This window comes from Rana temporaria, chromosome 2 (genome assembly GCF_905171775.1).
Source record: "Rana temporaria chromosome 2, aRanTem1.1, whole genome shotgun sequence".
Classification (NCBI taxonomy): Eukaryota; Metazoa; Chordata; class Amphibia; order Anura; family Ranidae; genus Rana; species Rana temporaria.
This window is the reverse complement of record NC_053490.1, coordinates 134,462,174-134,484,517: the sequence shown is the minus strand read 5'-3', so window position 1 is coordinate 134,484,517 and position 22,344 is coordinate 134,462,174. Positions and strand designations below refer to the sequence as shown.

Here is a 22,344-nt window from a genome sequence, read left to right as displayed (position 1 = left end):
TAACACAGTGATTCTGTCTTTGCTGGAGAACCAGTTGAAAATCCACTACTATTTATAACATCAGTGGACTGTTTAACTGTTATATTCATTTGTTTTGATATTTGGCGCGGCTTTTATATTGTTTTATTTTCTTGTCATCACACGCTAGCCGCTGCCTAATTAACTGTGTCGTGGTAGTGCGGTTTTTTGTTGTATAATAATGGCGGCTGGTCGGCAAGTGGTTAAAGGAGAATTATATAAAAAAAATAATAGAGGTGTCCCGAATGAAAATTTTGGTGCCGAAAACCAAAAATTCAGGATGCACTTGGCCGAAACCGACAGTTTTTCTTATAGATATATTTTTATATATATGATTGTATTACATTCAACTTTTTAGTTATTATCATGAATTTAAATAAATATGATTTTTTTTTTGTCGGCCCTTATCGGCACCTTTAGCGTAAGAGAAGCTCAAGAAAAATGCGTCCCTTTAAATTCTATATATGTCACACTGGTCGGTGGCGCTTCGGGTGCTAAAAATCTTGCTTGCTGCATTTTTGTTAAAAAACCATTGCACCAAAAATACACCTCCCTGTTAAAATGCTTTGAATACTCAGCAAGAACAGATTAATAACGCACCCGTGTTACGTTTTTGATGCAATTTTTGAGTCACATGACCTATGAAAAACACAATTGCGTGCGTTTTCAGCGCCATTTGCAGAACCTTTTTCTCTATTGCAAAATTTAGAAAACACAATTTTTGGCCAGCAAAAATTTTGGTGCACCTCTAAAAAAAAAATATTACTTAAACCCACAAGTGCTTTTTTTTTTTTTACCTCTACTCTACCTTTGAAATTTACAAATGGAGCATTTTAGAAATTGAATGAAAGGTTTAGCACTAGGCAACACTTTTTGAAAGATAAATAGTGCATTTTATATACAACTATTTAGATCAGACCAAAATGGGGGACAAATGAGAAGGAAAGAGGGACATTGATCCAAATCAGGGCCAGTTGTGCGCTGTGAGTTTAGCCTTAGTATGAATTTGCCTGAACTCCCAATTTAAAGTTAAGATAAAACTTTTGGTACAAATAAAATAACAGAGGTCTGTATATCAGGCATTTTAGGAGGAAATTGAAGCAGAACATTCCGGTTCTGAAATGAAGGACATTCTCTAGAACCAGACATTGGGTCAGCAGCCCACACAGACTGGGCGTCACTCAGCGAAGACCCGGAAGTGAGCCTAGCCTTCCCTCTAGTGCGGGTGAATGAACACGGTCCTTCTACGTCATCTGAAAGCGACTGTTATGTCAGCGGAGGAACCTAGAAACTGCTATTAGCAACGTGAAGCTGCAGTTCAGTACGGACCCAGGCGCTCCATTGACTCGGCGGAGAAGGAAGATAAGCTGGTGTTGTACTATCAGGAAGCGGCGAGCTCTCCTCCACCCAGTGGCCGGACATGAGCACACAGGTGACTGCAGTGTGGACATCACATGTCTCTGATCTGGGTTACAGCAGATGAGGCACTGCAAGGTTTTGTGTTAGAAGTTGTCTGTTGTGTGCAATATCTTTTTGTTTTAACACTGTCTTTTGTATCTTTAACAGTACAGTATCCTCTACAAGCAAGAGCTAGGTAAGAGCCCCAAAGATTCCACAAATGATGGGGTAGTTTAGCTTTAGTTCTGCATAGTATGAGCTGGCTTTGTTTGTTTCTATGTGGTATTTGTTTACAGTGCTTTTAATATAATACTAAAGGCTTTGCAGCCCCTTACTTCCTATTTTGGTGGCCCCTGCTGGTGTTCCATCAGAATCAGTGACCCATCAGAATCAGTGACCCATCAGAATAGGTAACAGAAGTGACAATCCGTCATAACACTGCAGTGGCCATCTTGGTGCACCCCGCACTCATGCGCAGTATGCCTACAGTCAGAAGGCGGCAGCGGACATCTTTTTACACCCAATTAAGTCTTGCACTTCACGCTTTTGATGTTGAATTGTAAAAGCAGCGGCAAGCCTTCTGATCTTACAGGTTTGCTAATCTGACAGAACACCGCTGTTTTAAAAATCCACTTTTAAAACAGTCTGACAGATTTCAAAATACCGTATTTCACTATATAAGCTGAGTTTACTGGTAAAAAAATGTGTGAAATGCAAGACCTGGCTGGGTGTAAAAAGATGTCTGCTGCCACCTTCTCACTGCAGGGTGTACCAGGATGGCCCTCGCGGTGTAGTGACGGAAAGCCACTTCCGTTACCTAATCTGACGGCACGCTGATTCTGACAGAACACCGATGCTCTCCACTTCTCCTTGCCTGTGTTTGTCATAGCCAGCTGCTAGCCAATGGAGGCACAAGTGCGGGCCTGCTCCTGAGCATGGCTGTATGCATCCATAGATACACACAGCACAGCTTGGCTACATCCTCTGTTCCTGCCTCACAGGATTTGATGGACAGCAGCAGTAGCCGATGGCTCCTACTGTTTCCTCGGTTTCTGTGAGGACAAGAAGAGGGACCAGCACTGCTGCAGACAGGCACAGTGCTGGATCGATACAGGACAAGTATTTAGGGAGGGGGGTGGTGTGAACAGCTAGTGGAAGTTTTTTTTACCTTTATAAAGTGGAACTTTAGTAAGATAATGAAGTTGTGCTAGATCACTTCAAGCTGGCCCCTTTTGCAGGTATAGCTATGTAAAACATAAAAAATTAGGTATCTATACTGTTTAAAATCTAGTAGTATACTGTCTCACCCTGCACTGCACATGTTCAGTTGCTCTCCATTTTTAGGTACTGCTGAGTTTGTAGAGGCCGATCTGCTGACAAACTAAGGGCCCTTTCACACTGGGGCATTTTTCAAGCGCTTTAGCGTTAAAAAAAGCGCCTGTAAAACGCCTGAAAGAAGCTGCATCTGCAATCCCAATGTGAAAGCTCGAGTGCTTTCACACTAAAGCGCCTGAAAAACACCCCAGTGTGAAAGTGGTCTTAGCGTTAAAAAAAGCGCCTGAAAGAAGCTGCATCTGCAATCCCAATGTGAAAGCCTGAGTGCTTTCACACTGAGGCGCTGAGCTGGCAGGGCGTCAAAAAAAGTCCTGCATGCAGCTTCTTTGCAGCGCTTTAGGAGCGGTTAATACACCGCTCCTAAAGCCCCCTTCCCATTGAGGAAGCTTTTTTTAACGCCAAAGCGCCTGAAAAGCGCCTCAGTGTGAAAGGGGTCTTAGCAGCGCTTTACCAGCGTTTTTCGGGCGCTGGCAGTGTGAAAAGCCTCTGAAAGCACTTGGGCTTTCACATTGGGATTGCAGATGGGGCTTCTTTCAGGCGCTTTACAGGCTTTTTTTAAACGCCAAAGCGCCTAAAAAACGCCCGAAAAACGCCCCAGTGTGAAAGGGGTCTAAGGCGGAATTAAACCCTCCTATCCTTTGCAGCCAAGGAAGCTGCTTCTGTTTGATCTGCAACTGCCATGGTGCTGCACATATGATCAGTTATGACACCAACCATTTGATGGTTTGGCTGAGGACACAAGCAAATATGACAGTTTGCATTTCCAACATTCCAGGAATGTAACTGTTTTTTTCTTTTGTTTTTTTTTTAAACTGGTAAAACGATGGGTTAGTTTTGCTTTTTGATTTACTGCTGGGGCTCTGGGCTTTAGCAAAATAGCCGCCTCCGCCAAGAAGAATTGGGAGAAATTTACAGCACACACTAATTTTGGTAGCATAATTATTAATGTGGAACGTATGTTCCTTGCTAAAGTACATAATTTTTTATGTTGTTATGGGTAAAGTTCCACTTTTAATGCATTAAAGTGATTGTAAAGTCTCTTTGTTTGTTATACTTACCAGCTCTGTGCAGGGGTTTTTCACAGAGGAGCCCTGATCCTCCTCTTCTCGGGTCCCTCTTCTGTGCTCCTGCCCCCTCCCTCCTGTTGGGTGCCCCAACAGCAAGCATTCAGACTCGTAGCTGCGCCCCACGGCCCAGCCCTCTTTCTCTCCTGATTGGCTGACTTTGACAGCAGCGAGAGCCAATGGCGCTGCTGTCTTAGCCAATGAAGAGGGGAGTCCTGGCCAGCCGAGTGTCTTATGCAATATCGCTGGATAGAGAGGGGGGGGGGGGGCTGCTGCACACAGAATGCTTTTTATCTTAATGCATTTAAGGGGTTGTAAAGGTAAAAAAAAAAAAAATCCCTAAATAGCTTCCTTTGCCTTAGTGAAGTCCTCCTTTTACTTACCTCATCCTTCGATTTTGCTTTTAAATGTCCTTATTTCTTCTGAGAAATCCTCACTTCCTGTTCTTCTGTCTGTAACTACACACAGTAATGCAAGGCTTTCTTCCTGGTGTGAAGAAAGCCTCTTGAGGGGGGAGGGGGCGAGCAGGAGTTCGATTTGGCTCAGAAGTTGCTCTATTTCTTCTCTGGTCTGTTCACTTCCTGCTTGTCTGATTTTACTGACCACCGTGAAGGGAGGCTTTACTGCGGTGGTCAGTAACGTGCTCACCCCCTCCTGGGAACTACATCTGTGCGGCAGGACGCTCTCTACGTGTTAGAGACTTCAAGGAGGTGTGAATTACTGGGTGTGCCGCAATGCATACTGGGAAATGTAGTTCTTGTATGAACGAGCGATGCAAACCAGGAAGTGAATGAGAGAACAAACTAGAATGCCGGAGGTGATATAGATGAAGGAATTTAATAGGTATTTACTTGTTTTTTAACAGAATCATTACACTATTCTGTCTACCTTGCAGACATTCATTTTAGGCAAACATTTTTTTTTCCTTTAGTGACCCTTTAAGATAAAAAACCTTCTGACTTTACAACCACTTTAAGGTGAAAAAAAACTTTGACTTTTAGATCCACTTTAAATAAAAAAAAAAAGAAAACCTACCACAGTATGTTCCAGTTTGCTTAAAATGTGATAGGAATTTATATATAAACATTAAATGATAAGTTTACCTTTGAGAAAAGGGGTTACATGTTCCACCCATTTTTGGGGGAGATTTTCCCACCCCCTCCTTGTGACAACAGTATGTATTTCTCCTCACTAGCTGTCAGTTTTTTAAATCGGCGCGGCCATGTGGTGCTTCGCCCCACACGTCATTCATACACAGAGCTCCCATATATAGATGTCAGCTTGTAGTTCTCATTGATTCTTCCTGTGTATCTGTTTGCCTGTATGGGCACACAGATACACTGACAGGTCTGCAGGAGACCTGCATGGCACCAGCAATTTGCAGTGTATATAAAACCATTCGTTTCATTTATTCTTTCACTAGTGCAAGTGCTGAACTTCCAGCATTGAGACTTAGTTCCACCTCTCATATAGTGTATACAGTGACGATAGTGGATTGCGTGCACTTCACCTCTTGATGATGTTCCATGTTAATATTCTGATATTATTATGTAAAAGAGACCAATGTTGAACTTCATGCTTTTTTTTTTTTCCTAGCCCATGGTGATGCCATATGGTCAGTAGCATGGGGTAAGAACACAAATGATGGGTCAGAGACAGTTGTCAGTGGTTCCCTGGATGATTTGGTGAAGGTGTGGAAATGGTAAGCTACGTTTTTTTTTTTTTTTTGCCTAATCAAAGAGGTAAAATGTTCTGATTCCTGTTGTTGTAACATTGACTTCTCCCTATACCTGACCTAAATATAGCAGAGACCATCTTCATCAGATAGCTGAACTCACCAAACACTTCACATCCATCAATATCTTTATTGCATGCAGAAGGTTGAGGCAAACAATATGATGTGATATATTTCAGAATTTGAGGTGTTTAACCACTTCACCACCAAGGTCAGAACAAATCTTGAGGCCCAATCTCTTTTGCAACACTGACATATGTTAGTAGTAATTGTAACTACTTGGTGTATCCAGATGAATTATACCCCTATATTTTCCAGGACAAATTGGGCCTTCATTTGCTGGTAAATGGTAATGGATATCTTATGATATTATTTTATTGTATTTTATTGTAAAAGGAAAACTAGCCTATAGTAGTAAAAAAAGATTATATATATATATATATATCTCCTCTATCCTGCAAAATATATTCTCCTACGCCTGATGATTGTGGCGATACCACATTTGTGTGTGTGTGTGTGTGTTTTTTTTTTTTTTTTTGTCCTACCTAAACAAACTAACACTTGCACTCACCGTGACACTAAATATAAACACTGCCACTAACACCGAAAGTGGTTGTAAACTGCTGGACTTTTTTTTTTTTCTTTAACTCTACAAGGTATGCATTGCATACTAGCATATGATGTTAAACTTTCCTTTAAAACGAAGCCTTCCTGCGCAGGGATCTCAGAGCTGCAGCGGGCTGCCATCTTCACCTATCTTGCCTCCGGGTTCGCGGACTCCAGCTCTGGCGCGGTGACGTCACTCCTGCAGGGTGCACGGTTTTGGAGATATTCACACTGCATGCAGCTGGTGATGTCACCGTACTGTCCCTTCAGAGCTCCATAGGAGCAGGAGTAATGTCATCACGGCACTGCCAATCAGACAGTCGAAGCACGCAAACCCGGAAGGAATGCTGGGTGAAGATGGAATCCCTGTCAACGGTTACATTGTGCCTTCTAGCACATTATGCCATTGTCTTGCAAGATTTTATAAAATAAATTAGTGTGGTTTACTACCGCACTAATTTTTTTTTCCTCCTCACAGTGGACAAAACATAACAGGGAAGGTCAACAAAGTGAGTGAGTACTGTGACAATCACATGCTATCACAGCGATCTTTAACATGAGACCCAGAGCTGTCAGTAACAGCTTGGTCTCGGTGCTAGGAGCTTCCAGCACAAACACAGGAGCACATATATGCCCAGGTATAAAGTCCATTTCCTGGACATTGCATATATGTGCTATGTGGTCATGAAGAGGGTTAAAGTGGTCAAATCTAGTCATTTTGTTTCCTAGCCTCAGTGTGTGTCCTATATCAACAATATGGAATTTCACAAATGAGGAAGCAGGAAATGACATACGGGGTGGATTAGACAACTAGGGAAATTAAAAAAAATAACCACAGGGTGGCAGGCCTTCTTCACACATGTAGCCTGCACAAAAAGGATCTTGGCGCAGAATGGATGAATTCAGGTGATATTAAACTACCCTTGAGGCCGGGTACACACGGACAAACATGTATGGTGAAAGCGGTCCGTCGGACCGTTTTCACCATACATGTCTGCCAGAGGGCTTCTGTACGATGGTTGTACACACCATCGTACAGAAGTCCGCGCGTAAACAATACGCGGGGCGTGTCCGCGGTGTCGCCGCGTCGATGACGCGGTGTCGCCGCGACAATGACGCGGCGACGTGCGCGGCCCGCCTTTAAAATGCTTCCACGCATGCGTCTAAGTCATTCGACGCATGCGAGGGACGGCGGGCGCCTGGACATGTACGGTAGGTCTGTACTGACGACCGTACATGTCCGAGCGGGCTGAATTCCAGCGGGCTGTTTTAAAACAAGTCCAGGAATATTTGTCTGCTGGGAAAAGGCCCGGCGGGCAAATGTTTGCTGGAATTCGGCCCGCTCGCGCCCACACACGACCAAACATGTCTGCTGAAACTGGCCTGCGGGCCAGTTTCAGCAGACATGTTTGCTCGTGAGTATGGGGCCTAAGAAGGACTCTGTTTTAACATGTCACATGTGCATATTCTATTAATGCAGGAGTGGTGAGGCGCTGGATCTTCAATGGACATTAGAGGGTCACCAGCTGGGGGTGGTGTCTGTGGATGTCAGTCACACTGGAAACATTGCAGCTTCTAGCTCTTTAGATGCCCACATTCGCCTCTGGGATCTTGACTCTGGCAAGCAAATGCGTTCCATAGATGCCGGACCAGGTAAGATCTTAGTGTTTAGTAGATAATAGTTTAGTTTCTTATGCAAGCTACTGTATTCTATAGAGTTATGTAATGGTCTTTTTGTCCTGTCTGCAGTGGATGCCTGGTCTGTGGCCTTTTCACCAGACTCCCAGCACTTGGCTACAGGAAGCCATGTGGGAAAAGTGAACATCTTTGGTGTGGAGACTGGAAAGAAGGAATTCTCACTTGACACCAGAGGCAAATTTATCCTCAGTATTGCTTATGTAGGTATATATGGCTGAGCATGTAATGCAAGCAAATAAAAATGGCAATACACATTACATTTTATATTTCACTATCCCCAACAGAGTCCAGATGGCAAATATCTGGCCAGTGGAGCGATTGATGGAATTATTAACATTTTTGATATTGCAACTGGCAAGCTACTCCACACGTTGGAAGGTAAGAGGGGACTTATTAAATAAACGGTTGCTTTTTAACCACTGTGGCTGTGCTCTCTCTCCTCCTCCCAGCTCCTCCTTCATTCCAGTGCAGCATACCTTTTATTTAAGCTGTGTGTACAGGAATAAAGGACTCTAGCACTTGCGCCCTATGTGAGTTGCATGTTCTCCTCACCCTTGCTGCCCCACATCATTGTGCTATCTAGTAGAGTGGATCTAGCAGGGATGATTGATGGAGCCTTCTCCCTGCTAGCTGTCCCATGTAAAAATATTACTCAAGCTGGAGGGGAATGTTGCACATTGTGATTGGCAGCAGCCCATCCTTTTTTGTCCTGGTTTTAATTTTTTTATTTATAACATGTGACTGCGACAATCTGCATTCTGCAGGTGTGGAAAGACTCTTCACACATCCGTGATGTTTACTAATGTGTCAGAGAATTAGTGTTTGCTCCTCCTAGATTTGACAACGTGCAGGCAGTGGGTGGGTGGAGTCTAACGATGTCATGTGACTGTCTCGGTGGACTGTGATAAAAGGTGTTTGGGGCATTTATTTGTAATATCTATTTTTTATTTCAGCATGGGAAATTAAGAAAATACATGTGAAGTTGATGTTCTGGGTTTGATAACGCTGTAATAGTTGGGAAAATAGGAAAATAAAGCATCAGGAAAGTAGGGAAAGGGAAGGAGGCATTAACTACATGCTTCTCACCTGGCCAATGTACATAAACGGCTGGGTGGGAGCTTCACCGTTCAGAGTGGACGTCCCCCTTGCATGGCCCCATCCTGTGATGGCTGTGATCTTCCGACACAGATCGGGATATGGGCGTTGTGATTGGTCCTGTTGATCACATGATGGCTGTGTCCAATCACAGCCTTCACAGTGTAAACAGACGTGTGTCTGTCTCAGCATTCCCTGCTGAGCTCAGTTTCGGGGGGGGGGGGGGGATGCTGCAGCCTTTCCCACGACAGCTCTCTGTGTTATGATTTTACACAGAGAGCTGTCACAGATCACACAGTACACCAAGCGCCACTGTCCCTGTTCCATGATCATCTGTCAGTGCCCAAAAAACATCTGCAGTGGTGTTCCATATCAAGATCTGTCGGTGTACCACCAATAAATAAAAATGTAAAGCTCCCCTTTCGCCCTGTGCAAAGGCGAAAGCACGTGCTGGTCCTGTATGCTTATGTAAACAGTGTTCCCATCACACATGTGGGGTATACCCACGAAAGGCCGGAGCGAGAGCAATAATTCTCGTACCAGAACTCCTGTGTAACTCTAAACTGGTAACCAAAAAAAGGCTTATAAAATATCAATAAAAAAGAAATGTACTTCTGTTCTACTAATATAAAATAAGTGCTATATAGTAAATCTAAGAGGTTGCTGCCTAACACCAACTGTTATTGCCAGACCAGAGTAAAAAGAAAAATATGTGAAGCGCTCTCTCTTTTCCCCAAAAAAATACTATGTGATGTACTGTATTTATTGGCGTATAACACTCACTTTTTTACCCTGAAAATATAGGGAAAAACTGTGCCTGCGTGTTATACGCAGGTGGCTGTGGAAAGTTTTTTTCCTGAAACTTCCCTCTTAAAGTTAGGGTGCGTGTTATACGCCTGTGCGTGTTATACGCCGATAAATACGGAAAATATAAAATGGTGACCCCTAGTGGAGGTATTGCATATGACACCAAAATTATATTATATTAACCACTTCCCTACCGCACACCGTCATATGACGTCCTTGATTTTCGGGGGTGGGATATCTGAATGATGGGTGCACCTACAGGCATCATTCAGATATTATTCTCTCCAGCCAGCCATTCTGTGCACGATAAAAACGATCATAGCGGCAGTTCCACCGCTTGATCGTTCTTATAGGCGACAGGAGGGGATGTCGCCAGTCATCTCTGACCATCAAAGGCCTGTGCGCAACGTTATGACATCACACGATCGCGGCTGAACAAATTCCATAGGATCATTTTATGGACTTTTCTTTATTAGATTCTATTTACTTATCACCGGGTGATATTATGTTATGCACACAAGTTTTTCACATGGTTAAAAAGCATATACAGTACAGACCAAAAGTTTGGACACATCTTCTCATTCAAAGAGTTTTCTTAATTTTCATGACTATGAAAATTGTAGATTCACACTGAAGGCTTCAAAACTATGAATTAACACGTGGAATTATACATAACAAAAAAGTGTGAAACAACTGAAAATATATTTCATATTCTAGGTTCTTCAAAGTAGCCACCTTTTGCTTTGATTACTGCTTGGCACACTCTTGGCATTCTCTTGATGAGCTTCAAGAGGTAGTCATCTGGCGCAGCACCCCATCACTCTCCTTCTTGGTCAAATAGCCCTTACACAGCCTGGAGGTGTGTTTGGGGTCATTGTCCTGTTGAAAAATAAATGATGGTCCAACTAAATGCAAACCGGATGGAATAGCATGCCGCTACAAGATGCTGTGGTAGCCATGCTGGTTCAGTATGCCTTCAATTTTGATTAAATCCCCAACAGTGTCACCAGCAAAGCACCCCCACACCATCACACCTCCTCCTCCATGCTTCACGGTGGGAACCAGGCATGTAGAGTCCATCCGTTCACCTTTTCTGCGTCGCACAAAGACACGGGGGTTGGAACCAAAGATCTCAAGTTTGGACTCATCAGACCAAAGCACAGATTTCCACTGATCTAATGTCCATTCCTTGTGTTCTTTAGCCCAAACAAGTCTCTTCTGCTTGTTGCCTTTCTTTAGCAGTGGTTTCCTAGCAGATATTCTACCATGAAGGCCTGACTCACACAGTCTCCTCTTAACAGTTCTAGAGATGTGTCTGCTGCAAAAGGTGGCTACTTTGAAGAACCTTGAATATGAAATATATTTATCAGTTGTTTCACACTTTTTTGTTATGTATAATTCCACATGTGTCAATTCATAGTTTTGATGCCTTCAGTGTGAATCTACAATTTTCATAGTCATGAAAATAAAGAAAACTCTTTGAATGAGAAGGTGTGTCCAAACTTTTGGTCTGTACTGTATGTTTAATATTTAAGCACCATCATTTTTACTTTTTCAATTTTTGATAATGGTTAAAATACGGTTCATACATATATGACTAGCAGAGTGAAATATGTAATTTTATTTTGACAATATTCAATATAATTTTTTTTTTTTGGGAATATTGCTAAAAAAATACATGCTTTAAAAAAAATATATATTATCCATTATTATTTCTTCACAGGACACGCTATGCCTATCAGATCTCTGACATTCTCTCCAGACTCCCAGCTGCTAGTAACAGGTTCTGATGATGGATATATAAAAATCTATGATGTGTAAGTTTTGGGACTTGTGTGCTTGTGAAAACCCAATGATCTTAACCTGTTAGGACAGAAATAGGGCCATTGTCAATGATGTTTGTAAAGATACTCACCTTACTCTTGTGTACATGTGTCACAGGTAAACAGTAAAAGTCAGTGGTCCTGATTTCATTGTAGCTAGTTGTTGTGAAACATCTGCAGACTTATATGGGGCCCAACAACTTATTCTGGCTGTCTGCAACATTGAATGACAGCAGAAGTGCAACAGCTGCTAAACTTTTATACTTGCAGATATCTGGAGTGGGGCAACGTAATGCACAGAAGTACTCTTAACTCACCCTATATAGTACATAGTGCAGTAGAGTCTTCTTGTAACAGAAGGTTTTTAAATAAAAAAAATTCTCCTTATTTTGGGAGAGTGGACAGCGCTATGCAAATCCAGTTTTTCTACTAGCCAATTGTACGTCCATAAACTTCTCATCCATATCTATAGATCTTTGAAGCTGTATTTCATCTTTAAATATATAATACTTTTTTTTAAATAAACGGTGTTCATCGGAAATAATATTTACACAAATGCAGGTAACTTGGAACCTGTCCTAATATAGCAAGGCACAAAACGTATCTGTTACCTTGGCAGCTGCCACTGCACTGATTGTCTGAGTTTACAGAGCTATTGCTACAGCACACAAAGAAATTACAATTCACTGAATGGAGTTAATAGTCAGATTTGCGTTTTACATTATCTTTGTGGTGTAAATTGTCTCTTTTGCATTTTTGTTTTTTTTTTAAGACCAGGCCTTTTGAGCAAAGCACACCAACCAAATTTATCGTCAACTTCTCTAAAAATACTGCCATGACTAGCTCATTCCATTCTAAAAGTATTCTGATGGCTAGCTGAATATCATCTTTGTTTACTTTGCTAAATATTTACTGTATTTATTACTGTCAGGCAACATGCCAGTTTGGCAGGTACCCTCAGTGGACATGGCTCCTGGGTTCTGAATGTGGCTTTCTCCCCTGATGATGCTCATTTTGTTTCTAGGTAAGTCTCTCAGAAAATCGCCTTATACAGAGCGCGTTCATATGATATGGATTTGGGAACAATTGAATTGCTTGTCTTTTCTCTTCTCAGCTCTTCTGATAAAAGTGTAAAAGTATGGGATGTCGCTAGCAGAACATGCGTACATACGTTCTTTGATCACCAAGAACAGGTAGGGTTATGTAAAATATAACGCTCTTTGGGATACTGTGAGGCTAATTTACCAAAAATGGAGCAGATGGGCATGGCAATCAGTTTGCTTTTGTGCTTAATTAGCCAAGCTTAACTGAACAAGCTGAAGATAGAAGGTGATTGGTTGCCATTCCAACTCTGAATTCTGTTTCAGTTTTAGTAGATTGTGTGTGTGTGTGTGTGTGTGTGTGTGTGTCCATGTGTATGTCCAGTGCTTTCTCAATAAACAATCCACTTGGCCGTCTTTAGTTTCTGCCATGCAAAAAAGCCCTGCACTTTCCTTTTGTCATCTGCTTGTGATGGTAGTGCAGTTAAAGCAGGATTCCACCCGTGATTTTTTTTTTTTTTTTTAGTCTACTAACAGTGTAGTTGCTAACTTTTAATAGGGATACTTGTTTGTCCTAGTCACCCACGATGTCGGGTGTTTTTTTTTTTTTTTTTTTATTATTTTAAGATTTTTAGGGAGAGAAAAAAAAAAAACGGGTGGAACTCCACTTTAACTACTTGCTGACCAGCCGTCGCCGTTATGCGGCGGCAGGTCGGCTCCCCTGCGCGAGGTCACGTAGATCTACGTCGCCTCGCGAATCAGCCACTGGGGGCCCGTGCGGTCTGCCGTAGGCGTGCGCCCCCGCTCGCCCCTGGTCCCGACGCGTGTGCCCGGCGGGCGCGATCACCGCCGGGAACCCGCGATCGCTTGTTGCAGACGCTTTCCCCGACTTGTTCATTCACCGACTTGTTCATTCACCGACTTGTTCATTCACCGACTTGTTCATTCACCGACTTGTTCATTCACCGACTTGTTCATTCACCGACTTGTTCATTCACCGACTTAGTTGGGGTAGGCGGTACACTTTGGTGGGGGTGGGTCAGCCACGCCCTTTGACCTATGGGAACCCGCCTTCTGACCTTTGGGGGAGGTCCCTGTTCCAATTCTTGAGTCCTAGCCATATTCGTCAATGGGAAACCCTAACCCCAACCCTCACCCTACAATACAATGTATGAACAGCGATCAGTCATTTCCCCAAGTCAGTCCCCCCCCCCCCCTTCAGTTAGAACACACCTAGGGAACATAATTAACCCCTTCCTCGTCCCCTAGTGTTAACCCCTTGCCTGCCAGTGGCATTTTTATAGTAATCAATGCATTTTTATAGCACTGATCGCTATAAAAATGCCAATGGTCCCAAAAATGTGTCAAAAGTGTCTGCCATAAGGTCGCAGTACCGATTAAAAATTGCTGATCGCAGCCATTACTAGGAAAATATTAATAAAAATGCCATAAAACTATGCCCTATTTTGTAGACGCTATAACTTTTGCGCAAACCAATCAAAAAGCGCCTATTATTTTATTTTTTTTATGAAGAATATGTAGAACAATGCGTATCGGTCTAAACCGAGGAAAAAAATTGTTCTTTATATATATTTTTGGGGATATTTATTACAGCAAAATGTAAATAATTTATTTTTTTCAAAATTGTCGCTCTATTTTTGTTTATCGCGCAAAAAATAAAAACCGCAGAGGCAATCAAATACCACCAAAAGAAAGCTCTATTTGTGGGAAAAAAAACGCCAATTTGGTTTGGGAACCACGTCGCACGACGGCGCAATTGTCAGTTAAAGCGACGCAGTGCCGAATCGCAAAAAGTCCGGTCATTGACTAGCAATATGGTCCGGGGCTGAAGTGGTTAAGGTTAAAGTCGGATTATTATGTTTTATTTTTTTTTAAGTAAAATTGTAAACAGACCGTTACAGACACACAGACTGTGTTTTGTGTGTTTTTTTTTTTTATATACTATGTCACTGTAGCATTACAGCTTCTTACCTGCCTGCATTGTACACTGAGTGCACGATTGTACAATTTCAGCATCTGCCAAGGTGAATGAGCTCTTAGCATAGCCATTTACAAGAGCTAAAGATCAGAAACCAGAAGACAACCAACCAAAGATGTCAGCAGCTGGAGAGGGAGCTCCAGGACACCATGTTGTATTAGCTCACCTCAACATTAAAAAAAAAAACAAAAAAAAAACTTGATCTGCATCACACCACAATGCAGATTTATGCACTGTGCTGCCATTCAAAAAGTTATGATAAAGCATAGTAAAATTTGTTTTTTAAAGCATGTTCCTGTATTGCAAAGATGTGAAGGCGGTTTTAAAGTGGATCTCCGCTGCCACATTTGTCACCTTTTTGGGGGGAAAGGGGGGTGCGAGTACCTGCTCCAACTTCCGTCTCATTACGCTGTGACGGAGTGAGCCGGAAGTTCAGCCCCCTCATCCTCCCCCCAGAGCCGACCCATTCACAGAACGCATCGCGATTTATGCATGTGCAGTAGGAAATCGGCTGTGAAGCCTCAAGGTTTCTCTGCCGGTTTTCCTTAGCCAAGGTGGAGGTGCCGGTACCTGAGAGCGCGTTCAAGAATTTGCTGGGGTGAAGACACCGCTGGATGCCTGGACAGGTAAGTGCCCTAATAGTAAAAATCGGTAGCTACAGTGTTTGTAGCTGTTGACTTTTAACTTTTGGGCGAGGGGGGCCGGAACTCCTCCGACTCAATCCCCCCCCCCCCCCCCTTTCTTTTCTTCTTTTTTTTTTTTTTTCTCCTTCTTCAAAGACCCACCACATGCACATACTTGCACACTGTTGGGACATACTTGTATAAGTAAACTTCTGTTGCACAACACATGTATCACCATGCATGCTGAAGGTAGAAGAATAGTCTTAGCGCTGTTATTTAGGTTCAAAGAGACACTGTCGCCTTGCCCATGCATGGCAAAGTGAGGGTGTCCTTGCAAAGGCCCTACCACCCCAGTTATACTTTCCAGTGTTGCCTCTGCTGCAGTTGGCACTGAAATCCAAGGTGTCATCTGATCTGGAACACTAATATCACTCCTATGGTCATGTGACAGTGCTCAGGCCTGATGCTCCCCCATACCCAAGAAGAGCAGGTACTGTTGCTGGCTGTGACAAAGGCAAATGTGGTGAGGGAGCAGGGGCGGACTGACAACTCATGGGGCCCCCGGGCAATAGAATATTATGGGGCCCCTGGGCTTACAGATGGCCACCACCCCAGGAGGCAGTGCAGAGGCGGGGCAGCTAAAATCTCTGAATTTTCACATCAAAAGCATGTCGGTTTCGGACATATCAGGGACAGATGTAAAAAAACATAGATTTTTACATACTGTCCCTGGTTTTACTGAGCGTGGCAATCCTGATGGGGCCCCCTAGTGGCATGGGGCCCTCGGGCAGTGCCCGAGCGACTCAATGGTCAGTCCGCCCCTCTGAGGGAGTACTGGTAAGAAGAGTTTAACTGGGGCAGGACCTCTGCAAAGCCACCGTCCCTCTTCACCTTATCCAATGAGAGAATGCCTTATGTTAATAAAAAAAATTAAAAATCATAGCGTTGTATGGATGCAAGCAAGCGACCCTCCTGTTGTGGTAAGCGTGGAGCAGATGTCTGCTATCATTGTAGTATCGCTGACTACTACAGTGAATTTCAGCTTCCTTAGTGGTCCATTGGATATGAGTAACAGATACGGCCAAGTGTGATCAATAGAAGTATGTAATAATATTTACTGGAGTCCAGCTTCAGTTTTTTCCTGTATTGTTTTTACTGTTTAAAGTAGATCTTTACTTTAAAAGCCAAACTTTAGAATGAAGATCCACTTTAACTTTGCAAATGTGATATAATTGTTATGCACCTTTTTAGTGCTGGAATTTTGGTGAAAAACAAACGGCTCGAGAGTAATGGTAAGTAAAAAAAAGTAGTGCAGGCATATCTAAATCTCAGTGATGCATATATAAAATGAATACATAAAATATATGCTGTTTTTCAAAACAAATTTGTGGTAATTTGCAAGCAGGTATTGTACTGGAGCACTTTTATGTTCACTTGTTTATCAACATCGATGCATAATGGCATGTTTCAGCTGTTATTGCTCAACTTTGCCTCTTTTCTGTAATATAGAACCAGAACATGACCCATAACTGTGCTGGCTTTCTTGCAGGTTTGGGGTGTACAGTACAACAGAAATGGCTCTAAAATTGTATCTGTTGGAGATGACCAAGAGATCCATATTTATGACTGTCCCATATAAAACGTTGTTCTTCATTGTGGAAGGACTAGGAGAAATTTCTGGCTTGTCTGCTACTTCTATAGACTCTCATCATACCAGATCAGGATGTACACGTGCTGCAGTCTACAAGAGAATACATTTGCACAGAACAAACATCATGCTGTTTTCAGTGAAAATTGAATACCTATGACTCTCCACATACGTTAAAATCTGGTTGTATAATCTCCTTTAGATCTACCAACAAATATGTAGTGCAAGGGCTTGCCTGATTGGATACATCCTAATATTACATAGTTTTGGTAAATCTAAAGTTGGCTGTAAAATGTATGGTGACCCCAAAACAGAAATGTAAGATGTCTTTTGCAAATACTTTTTTTTTTTTTTATATATATTTACCATTTGTTTTGGCCATGAACAAGTTATTAAACTTTTTAATTTGTGTCTCCTTTTTTTGTGATTATTTAAACAAAATGTTGCAGTTTCTTGTCAGCGAAAGCAGCTTCAAGCATGGCCCTAACTTTACGGTACCATTACAGGGATGCTGTGGTGCTCTAACAATGGCGACTGTAATGAACGTTTTATAACCATGGTTACCGGTGTTTTTTAGGGGTGTCTAGAATCAATTTAAAAAAGGACTTGATATATCTGTGGTTCACTTGCATGCAGATGCTACTCATGTAATGAATTATGATGTATGTTTCCAAATGCAAATGGAGAAGTACAGTGACAGTCAAGCCATCAATGGTGTCAATCCTAATTGATCATGTGCAACTACAGTTAAACCAGAGACCAAGGGGTGCATTTAAAAATAATCTGGGGGCACACTGGCTTGCAGTTATTTTTTTAATGCTAGGTGGTTATGGTTTTTCTAGTAATCATGCAAATAAGAGGTTTGGAGCACCATATGCTGGCTGGAAGTGGATAAATACTATAACGTTGATTTTTCTAAAGGAAAATATACTGTGTACTGCAAGTTCAGTTGCTGTAGATCTGAATAGAAGCTTTGCTGATTTTGTGCAAACAAAAATGCAGGATTTTTCTTTTCCTTGCATGTGACTGAGTATTCTTTGCAAAGTGAAGCTTTGCCTCATTTACTAAGCTCTGACGCGAGTGCACTTGCAGAGCACAGTCTATTTGCCTTTAGTAAATCAACCCCTATATGTATTTGGGTGCACTAGGCAGTCATAGGAGATATGGACATAGCTGGCATCTTACTAACATTTAGCTGTGATTGTCAAGTCATTGATGAAATGGTTACAGTTCCAGAATTTCTATTCTGGAGATGTAAGCAAAGCACTAGGGATGCACCGATGCCGTTTTTGTTTTTATATTAGTAAGAGTACCAATACTGTTTTTGGTATTGGCAAATACAAAAAATGAAATAACATAGTTGAGGAGCATGTTGTGTGGACAGAGGAGAACTGGTCCAAAGTTCACTTTATTTGTTAGCAAAGGTTAGTCTAGCCTTGATTTTTTTTCTGCTAATGAGAGGTTTGGTCACTGCTGGAGCTGGTGTGCTCGTACCAGGGGAGAAGAAAACCGGGTTCAGGTAAGTAAAACGGGGGCACTGGGGGGCTGCAGCACTACAGAAGGTTTTTCACCTTAATGCATAAAATGCATTAAGGTGAAAAACATGAGGATTTACAACCCCTTTAATGCATTCTATGCATTAAGATAAAAAGCCTTCTGTGTGCAGTAGCCCCCTCTAATACTTACCTGAGGTCCCTCTCTGTCCAACGATGTCCACAAGTGTCTCAGCCGTCCGGGATTCTCCTTCCCTGATTGGCTGAGACACAGCAGCAGCGCCATTTGCTGCCACTGCTGTCAATCAAAGTCAGCTAGCCATTTAGGAGCGAGAGGGGGGGTGGGGCCGCATCGGGGCTTCATGTCTGAATGGACACAGGGAGCTGTGACTTGGCTCAGGTGCCCCCATAGCAAGCTGCTTGCTGTGGGGGCACCCAACAGGGGGGAGGGGCAAGGATGACAGAAGAGGGACCTGAGAAGAGGAGGATTTGGGCTGCTCTGCACAAATTCACTGCAGCAGAGCAGGTAAGTATAACATATTTGTTATTTTTATAGGAAAAAAAACTGAGACTTTACAATCGTTTTAAGCTGGGTCCATATGGATCAAAATGTGTCCAGTTCAGCAGGGACCGGACAGATTTCAATCTGTGTGTAGCCCTCCCTGTTAGACAAAAGCCTATTGGGACTGCCTTGTTCGATCGGCGGCTTGCAGCAAATGATACTGATGAGTGTATTCTGACATAGAGGAGCTCTTGCTGGCTGGTGTCCTGACGCTGCTCGGTTGCATGAAAAAAAAAACTGTGTGTGTACCTAGCTTAGAGCGGCATTAACCCCATCAATTTAATGCTTTAAAAAAAAACAGATTTAGAAAAAGTAAGGCAGATTGATCAAATTAAACACCACATCCCAATTAATGAAATGTTCAAGAAATAGGAGAGGGGAAGGAGGGGTAACAATCCCCGGGACTTTTAAAGTGTATGACTGGAGAGCTTGAGATTCATTGGTACAGCAGATAAAATGAATACATTTTATTACAAAAGTAAAAAACATGAGAACGATATCACATACATATCAAAAATTCAATGGTTCTATAATAGCATAATTGACAGACACTACCACTCTCAACATGTTTTGCTCGACGGAGCTTCCTCAGGAGATTTTGGTAGGGCGGTTTATATGCTATAGATAACAAAAAGATTAGAATGTTGATAATACAAAAAAAAGCTTTGTGAAACAACAATGTTGGCATATGTTAAACATGCTAGTATTAGGAAATATTACACAGTACATTTTATATGGACATAACAGGTATAGGGATACAGGGAAAGACATGAATCCCACCAGAGCTGCTTCTGTTCAATATATGGTTTGGTTTGAAATTTATATAAATACATTTGTATTTACATAAATTTCAAACCATATATTGAACAGAAGCAGCTCTGGTGAGATTCATGTCTTTCCCTGTATCCCTATACCTGTATCCCCGGGGTTTGTTACCCCTCCTTCCCCTCTCCTATTTCTTGAACATTTCATTTCAACCAAAATCTCCTGAGGAAGCTCTGTTGAGCAAAACATGTTGAGAGTGGTAGTGTCTGTCAATTATGCTTTTATTAGAACATTGAATTTTTGATATGTATGTGATATCGTTCTCATGTTTTTTTTACTTTTGTAATAAAATGTATTCATTTTATCTGATGTACCAGTGAGTCTTTATCTCCCCATTTATACACCTTAAAAGTCCCAGGGTTTGTTACCCCCTCCTTCCCCTCCCCTTCTTTCAAAAAACAGTAATGCCCTGTACACACGATCGGTTCGTCTGATGGAAATGGTTAAAAATCCGATCGTGTCCAACGCAGTGACGTAAAACACGACATGCTGAGAAAAATTAAGTTCAATGCTTCCAAGCATGCGTGGAGTTTTGACCGATGGATTTTCCCACAGACGATTATAATTTTTTCTATCGGTTTTTTAACCATACGAAAATTTTAAAACAGGTTCTATTTATATAAGTGCAAGGTGTTTTTTCACCTAAATGCATAGGATGCATTAAGGTGAAAAAACACAAAGCTTTACAACAACTTTAACAATTTGATTGCCTCTGGTGTTAACCCCTTCCCTGCCAGTACATTAGTACAGTAATGCTGTGTACACACGCTCAAGAATTTCCGACCACAAATGTTCGATGGGAGCTTTTGGTCGGAAATGACGACCGTGTGTAGGCCCCATCGGACATTTGTTGTCGGAATTTCCGACGACAAAAATTTGAGAGCTGCTTCTCAAATTTTTCGACAACAAAATCTGTTCTCGGAAATTCCGCTCATGTGTAGACAATTCCGACACATAAAATTCCACGCATGCTCTGAATCAAGTATGAGACGGAAGCGCTCGATCTGGTAAAACTAGCGTTCGTAATTGAGATAGCACATTCGTCACGCTGTAACGGACTGAAAAGCATGAGGCTTAAAACACGCGAATCGTCTTTCACCAAACTCCTACTAACACGACTGGTATTGAACTTCCCTTTTCTAGTGCCGTCGTAGTGTTGTATGTCACTGCGTTCTTGACGTTCGGAATTTCCGACAACATTTGTGTGACCGTGTGTATGCAAGACAAGTTTGAGCCAACATCCGTCAGAAATTTATCCACGGTTTTGTTGTCGGAATGTCCCATCGGCTGTACGCGGCATAACAGTTAGGTGTCCCATTTGTCCACCACAATGTCAGAGTTCCACTAAAAATCATTGATCGCCGCCATTGCTAGTAAAAAAAAATTATAAACAAAAAAAAATGCCATAAATCTATCCCATATTTTGTAGACGTGATAACTTATTCGCAAACAAATCAATATACGCTTATTGGGATTTTTTATAAAAAATATGTAGCAGAATACATATTCGCCTAAATTGATGAAGAAATTCAATTTTTTTACATTTTTTTTTATTGGATGTGTTTTATAGCAGAGTAAAACACACACATATATATATATATATATATATATATATTTTTTTTTTTTTTTTTCAAAAATTATTTGCCTTTTTTGTTTATAGCACAAAAAATAAAAACCGCAGAGGTTATCAAATACCACCAAAAGGAAGCACTATTTGTGGGGAAAAGGGACATCAATTTTATTTGGGTACAGTGTCGCACGACCGCGCAATTGTCAGTTAACGTGAGGCAGTGCTATAACGCAAAAAATGGCCTGGTCATGAGAGGAGGGTAAATCTTCTGGAGCTGAAGTTGTTAACCACTTCCCCTATAGCAGAATGACGGCTGGGCAGTGGTTAAGCTGACTGGGCGTCATGTGACATCCAGCAGGATAACAGCTGCCGCGCAAATCACGGCGATCGGTGGTGTGTCAGTCCGACAGAGGATCTTTACCATGTGATCAGCTATGTTCAATCACGGCTGATCATGATGTAAACAGGAAGAGCCGTTGATCTGGTTTTTCTCACTCACGTCTGACAGACGCGGGTAGAGGAGAGCTAATCGGCTGCTCTCCTGACAGGGGGGGTTGTGCTGAGCGTTTATCAGCGCAGCCCCCCCACCCAAAGTATGCCTGCCCAGGACCACCAGAGATGGCCACACTGGTCCACCAGGTATGCCACCCTAGACCACCAGGGATCTGCCAATCAGTGTCCATCCGCAATGCCTGCCAGTGCCACCAGAGATGCCTCTCAGTGCCACATATCGGTGCCACCCATAAGTACAGCCTTTCAGTGCCTATCAGTGTCGCCTATCAATGCCCATCAGTGCTGCATATCAGTTCCACCTACCAGTGCCCATCATCAGTGCCACCCCATTTGTGCTGCCTTATCAGTGCCCATCAGTGAAGGAGGAAACTTACTTATTTTCAAAATGTTATAACAGAAACAAAAGAAAAGCTTTTTTTCAAAATGTGGGTATTTTTTTATTTGTTTAGCAAAAAATAAAAACTGCAGAGGTGATCAAATGCCACCACAAAA

General features: G+C 42.2%; 1 protein-coding gene across 1 annotated transcript; it reads left to right on the top strand.

Moving 5' to 3' along the window:
* Nucleotides 1-1,152: 1,152 nt before the first annotated feature.
* WDR61 (WD repeat domain 61) lies at nt 1,153-17,302 on the top strand. The gene is made up of 10 exons (XM_040341133.1): nt 1,153-1,450; nt 1,585-1,612; nt 5,412-5,517; nt 7,637-7,809; nt 7,906-8,054; nt 8,139-8,232; nt 11,480-11,573; nt 12,511-12,603; nt 12,694-12,772; nt 16,791-17,302. The coding sequence occupies exons 1-10, from the start codon at nt 1,439-1,441 to the stop codon at nt 16,878-16,880; spliced, it is 918 nt and encodes a 305-aa protein (XP_040197067.1). The 5' UTR covers nt 1,153-1,438; the 3' UTR covers nt 16,881-17,302.
* Nucleotides 17,303-22,344: the final 5,042 nt, after the last annotated feature.

Excerpts from the sequence above, each read along its gene's own strand:
- WDR61 (XM_040341133.1), top strand. Across the intron at positions 5,518-7,636 it reads TTGGTGAAGGTGTGGAAATG|GAGTGGTGAGGCGCTGGATC; the intron begins GTAAGCTACGTT and ends CTATTAATGCAG. Across the intron at positions 7,810-7,905 it reads TTCCATAGATGCCGGACCAG|TGGATGCCTGGTCTGTGGCC; the intron begins GTAAGATCTTAG and ends TCCTGTCTGCAG.